Here is a 5,913-nt window from a genome sequence, read left to right as displayed (position 1 = left end):
AAGAGAAAGTCCAGGACCCATTCTACGTTCTGGCACTATGGATTATGTTGAGGGTTATTGGTGACAAGTTCATCCTTAAGGTGAATTGTTTGTGATGTGATGCATTTCATGAAAGTATGAAAGTTAAATTGAATGTTTTATTATTCTACTCACTGGGCTCTAGTAGCTCACCCCTCTCCCTTAATCCCCAGGCTTGCAGGTACATGGTAGACCAGGAGGTCAGCAAGAGTAAAGTTAAGTTCTATGTAATAGCTAGAAGTGGACATGATGAAATGTAAAAGTATAGTATAGAAATGTAATGTAATGATATTCATGGAAGTTTAGAGTTGTGCTTGACTATAGTATGTTATTAATCCCTTTTTTGTACATGATCTTAATTGATTTATGATGAGTAATGAAAATGAATGATGGTATTTATGTAACCAAGCTTAATGTATGTTGTTGCCCCATTGGAGTATTTGATGAGGATTCCAATGAGAGGTTTATGTTATGATTTGTGCATGCACAGGTTAAGCTTGGTGAATGAATAAATGAATGAGAAAGTTTTAAATTTTTATGAAATTGTTGATCATGTATGGGATTAAGCAGGTGTACAGGTGTATGTTAAGGCTTGCTACGGGTCCCGGCGACCTTAAGTCGACCTGGATCCTAGCGCCGGTAATGGTCCGATTTTCGGGTCGTTACACACAAAGTTTCATTTTAATTTAATAAGAGAGTAACGAAGAAAATAAAATATATTGTTGTAATTCTTTAATCAGCAAAAAATAATAATTTTTTTAATGTGAAACTGTATTGTTAAAATTAAATTATATATTTTAGTCAATTTTTTTTATATAATTTTAATATTTTAGTCAATTTTTTCTTTTTAATTTTAAGTAAAATTTTGAGATCACCTAAATCAAATTATATTCATGCAGTAATTTTTTAAATAAAAATTTCACTCAACTAAATTATTTATATGTGTGATTATATTATAAAAATTTGGCTCTAATGCAGACTAATAATATGCACTTGTTTACAAATTAAGAGCATCGCATTTGAGATGTAAAAATAGAACAAAAATTACCATTTGGCCAAAATAGTTTATTACATGAGACTTATTTATAATGTATATAATCAGCTAATTTAGAAAAAGAGGGTTGGTTTATAAAAAATAATTTATAAGGTTAGTCTCAATTTATAGGGTTTATAAAAAATAATGTATATAATCAACTATTTATAAAAAATAGTTTATTACATGAGACTTATTAAGGTATGTCTTGATATCAAATTGCCATTGAAGAGAAGGAAGAAGTTTGTGGGGGAGGATGGTAATGTGTTTACAGTCAATTTCCAATATGAAAAATTGACAATATTTTGTTATCTCTGTGGTAAACTTGGACACATTAATAGCTTTTGTGAGTTGAGGTTCAAGTTGGAGAAGGAAGAAATTCAGTTTGGGTGGGGTGATTTCCTTCGGGCTCCTATCCACCGAAACCAGCGTTCGATGAGCCGTTGGGTGCGTGATTATGGTAAGTTTAAATTTCCTGAATCAGCAGCAGGAATGGGATCCTCTAGCAGATTTGAAGCCAAGAATTTGGCGGTAAAGAATCAGCTTGTTTCCTTCTTCGGTAATATCCAAAATGGTTTGCAGAATGCAGCCTCTATAGCAACTGATTCCATAGGTCGACGAGGTTCAGATGGGCTTGATGAGGAGACTATAGCCCGTATAAATGAGGAGGGCAAGAAAAGACACAGGAATACTAAAATTAATGTTATTAATGGTTTTCCTTCAAACCAACAGGATGCCCCTAACAACACCATTTCAGTTAACTCTCTGCTAGAAAACATTGTATTGGCTCATCCCTTTAAAGCATGGGATAACCGAAAGCAATGAGACTCATGTGTTGGAACTGTCAGGGTCTCGACAATCTCCGGACAGTTAATGCTCTTAAAGACTTTATCACTAGTTATAAGCCGGACATGTTATTCTTGATGGAAATAAAATCTCTTAGTTCTTGCATGGAGTTTTTTAGAAGTTTTTTTCATTTTGATGGCTTTTTCTCAGTTAATAGAGTTGGACTGGGAGGGGACCTTTCTTTGATGTGGCTTAGCCATGTTTCGGTTATAGTTTGTGGCTACTCATCAAATTTTATTAATTGTAATATTCCTGAAAAGAATGTTCAATGGAGGTTTACTGGTTACTATGGCTTTCCTAAATCTAATTATCGCAGACATTCTTGGAATCTTATTAGGGCCTTATCTCATAGAAGCTCTCTCCCCTGGTTGTGTGCGGAAGATTTTAATGATTTGTGCTCTAGAGATGAAAAAGAAAGGGGTGCTCCTCACCCTACTTATATCATACAAGGCTTTCGATCGGCACTAGAGGATAGTAACCTGTCACAAATTCCAACTGTGGATTCTTTTTACACTTGGGAAAAGGGTAGAGATTCTGGGAATTTAGTTAGAGAGAAGCTGGATAGAGTTGTTGCTACTGAAGATTGGGCACGTCGGTTTCCTAATGTTGTTTGCTCGGAGGTTTTTGTGCCTAGATCCGATCATTTACCCTTAGTGATTGATACTGTGGTGAAAGATAGGCGTGATGGCAGTAGGCGTTTTAGATTCGACAATGCTTGGCTGTATGACGATAACTTGAAAGAGGTGGTGAGGAATGCTTGGTGTAATCCTGCGCAAAGTAACCTGCTGTCCAAGCGCGATAATATGATTTCTGAAATAAAAACATGGGAGAGGAGTGGAATATGCTCCTTGCACAGGAAGAAGCTAGACTTAAGCAACAGGCTAAGAGTTATTGGCTTAAAAATGGAGATCGCAATACTAAGTTTTTCCACACAAAGACCAAGGGCAAAAGAAGGATGAACCGAATTGATAGATTGAAAGACCAGTCTGGTACATGGCTTGAGGACGACCTAGAGGTAAAAAATCATGTTTTACAATATTTTCAGTCTATTTTTTCTGGTGGACAGTCTAATTGTGAACATGTGTTGAAGTTGGTTCCGCAACTCGTTAGTATAATAGATAATGAATTCTTGTGTGCCCCTTTTACGAATGAGGAATTTAGAAGAGCTCTCTTTCAGATGCATCCGGATAAAAGCACTAGGTCCGAACGGCTTGAACCCTTCTTTTTATCAGAAATTTTGGCATTTGATTGGTAATGATATTTCGGATGGTTATCGTCTCTGGCTTCAACAAGGTACTTTTCCCCCCTTCTCTTACTGATACTTTGATTGTTTTAATACCAAAAGTGCAGAACCCTAAATACATTAAAGATTTTCGCCCAATAGCTTTGTGTAATGTTTTGTATAAAATTGTTGCTAAAGCTTTGGCTAATAGATTTAAGAGTGTTCTTCCTGTTATTATCTCTGAGAACCAATCTGCTTTTGTTCTTAAAAGACTGATTACTGATAATGTGATGATTGCTTTTGAAATGATTCATAATATGAAATGTAATAGGAGTATGAATAATGGTAATTGTACTATTAAAATTGACATTTCGAAAGCTTATGATATGGTTCAATGGGATTTTTTGAAAGGTATGTTGATGCGTTTTGGATTCTCTTTGCAATGGGTCAAATGGCTTGAAATGTGTTTTGCTGAAGTCTCTTATAGTATTAATTTTAATGGAGATTGGATTGGCCCTATTGTCCCGGAGAGGGGTCTTCGCCAAGGAGATCTGATTTTCCCTTACCTGCACCTTGTCTGTGCGGAGGGTTTATCCCTTCTTTTTAAAAATGCTGGGTAAGAGGGTGGTTATTGGGTTGTAAAGCTGGTGCTCGATGTCCTAGAATATCTTATTTACTCTTTGCAGATGACTCTCTCTTGTTTTTTAATGCTAATGAAGAGGAAGCTAATAGAGTCAAGTATATTCTTGCTACTTATGTTGCACCTTCGGAACAGGTTGTGAACTTTAGTAAGTCTGACATTTTCTTTAGTCCTAATGTTACAGGGGATAGGCAAAATTCTATCTCCAACATCTTGGATGTAAGTATGCCTCTTAGTCACGGTACTTATTTGGGGCTCCCTTCCCTTGTTGGGCAAAATAAAAAACAGATTTTTGGGTTCCTAAAGGAGCGCATGTGGAAGAGAATAAATTCGTGGAATAGCATATTTCTCTCTAGAGCTGGTAGAGAGGTGCTCATTAAATCGGTGGCATAGGCTATTCCTGCTTACTGCATGAATATCTTTTTGATCCCTATTTCTATCTTAAATGAGTTGCAAAGAATGCTTAATGGGTATTGTTGGGGTGGTAAACGTGAGGGTAGAAGGGGCATTAATTGGCTTGCTTGGGGTAGGATGTGTAGTAGCAAGAGGAAGGGTGGTATGGGGTTTAGAGATTTTAGGAGCTTCAATATGGCTTTACTAGGCAAATAAGTGTGGAGGTTCTTAACTAATACTAACACCCTTTGCTATAGAGTATTCAAATCTAAGTATTTCCCTAATGGTGACTTACTTTCTACCAATGTTAGCAATACTGCTAGTTTTGTTTGGAGGAGTGTTATGGCTTCTAGAGATTTGCTTAGGCGTGGCACTAGATGGAGAATTGGCAATGGAGAGAAGGTGTTAGCTGCTACGGATCCTTGGTTACCAAGGAGGATTTCTTTTATGCGGATGATGAGACGATTTTTATTGACCCACATATGAATGTTTGTGATCTTTTAGAAGATAATGGGAGGAAATGGAATATTGCTCTTCTCTTGGATTTGTTCTCTATTAAGGATATCCGAGCAATCATTACTATTCCCATTAGTCTTAACTCTAGAGAAGACACCCTGATGTGGTATTTTGACAAGAAGGGTTTGTATACGGTCAAGTCGGCCTACCGTGTCTATTTGGACATGGGAAGGCATCATGCTGATTTGGGAGGTGATTTATGGGGTCGGTTATGGAAGGCTTCGGCTCCTCCTAAGGTAAAGGAGTTTTGCTGGAGGGCGTATAGGAATATCTTGCCAACTGAGGATAACCTGAGGCATAGAGGAGTGGATATAGATACTAGATGCTTATGGTGCCATAGAAACGAGAATGTGGATCATGTTCTTTTACATTGCTCATTGGCAAAAGAGGTATGGAGGTTAGGAGATAGAATGGTTGTGCAGCCTGATATTAATTTTTGTGATTTTTTACTGCAGGTTCTCATGTCTCAAAATAAAGACTTTAAGGCCCTTGCTATGACCTATGCATGGAAAATATGGACATCCAGGAACAATTTATTGTGCAACCAAATGATTTCTTCAGTAAGGCAAATATGGGAGGAGGCCAAACTCTCTGTTTCGAACTAGGCAGCGGCACATCAAATTGAGTGCAGCTCTGACGAGGTGACTGTACTAAGGCATCAGTCGAGAGAGGGGGGTCTACACGTCTCATACATCCTTTGATCCTGATTATGCTTTCCTTCAAGTCCATTCTGCTGCTACTAGTTTAGGCCATTTTGCATGGCTCTGTCAAGTGGATGGAGCTCTGTTTCAAGCTCAAGACTTCGCTGGATATGGTTTTATGGTTAAAAATTCTGAAGGTATCTTTCAGCAAGCTGTTTTTGGCTTCTCGGAAGGTGGTAGCTCGCCGGCTCTTGTGGCAGCTCTTGCTTTGCGTCGGTGTTTACTTTATGCAACGGAATACTTACCCTTTAATGGTTGTATTTTATTAGACTCTCTTCATGTGGTTTAAACACTCCGTTTATCTGTTTTTTATTTTTATGAGTTAGGTGTAGTATTACAGAATTATAAATTTTTGTTAAATTCTAGAACTGATATTTTCGTTCGTTGGCTTCGTCGGCAGATAACTCTAGCTACTCATATTTTAGATAGAAACTCTACTCATCATGCTCGATTGTCTATTTAGGATATTATCTCAAATTGTTTACTATCATTTTGTTAATATAAGTTTATTTTTTGACTTTTTATAAAAGAAAAATAAAAATAT

General features: G+C 37.0%; 1 protein-coding gene across 1 annotated transcript; it reads left to right on the top strand.

Moving 5' to 3' along the window:
• Positions 1-4,529: 4,529 nt before the first annotated feature.
• Positions 4,530-5,658, top strand: LOC110608888. Its single transcript, XM_021748173.1, has 3 exons — positions 4,530-5,057; positions 5,124-5,233; positions 5,331-5,658. The coding sequence occupies exons 1-3, from the start codon at positions 4,530-4,532 to the stop codon at positions 5,656-5,658; spliced, it is 966 nt and encodes a 321-aa protein (XP_021603865.1).
• The last annotated feature ends 255 nt before the right edge of the window (positions 5,659-5,913 follow it).

Source organism: Manihot esculenta, chromosome 2 (assembly GCF_001659605.2).
Source record: "Manihot esculenta cultivar AM560-2 chromosome 2, M.esculenta_v8, whole genome shotgun sequence".
In the NCBI taxonomy this organism is placed as follows: domain Eukaryota; kingdom Viridiplantae; phylum Streptophyta; class Magnoliopsida; order Malpighiales; family Euphorbiaceae; genus Manihot; species Manihot esculenta.
Note: the sequence above shows the minus strand (reverse complement) of the source record. Positions and strands in the feature narration are given on the sequence as shown.

Excerpts from the sequence above, each read along its gene's own strand:
- LOC110608888 (XM_021748173.1), top strand. The coding sequence starts at position 4,530 with ATGGAGAATTGGCAATGGAGAGAAGGTGTTAGCTGCTACGGATCCTTG. Across the intron at positions 5,058-5,123 it reads ATTGCTCATTGGCAAAAGAG|GTTCTCATGTCTCAAAATAA; the intron begins GTATGGAGGTTA and ends TTTTTACTGCAG. Across the intron at positions 5,234-5,330 it reads CAAATGATTTCTTCAGTAAG|TCGAGAGAGGGGGGTCTACA; the intron begins GCAAATATGGGA and ends CTAAGGCATCAG.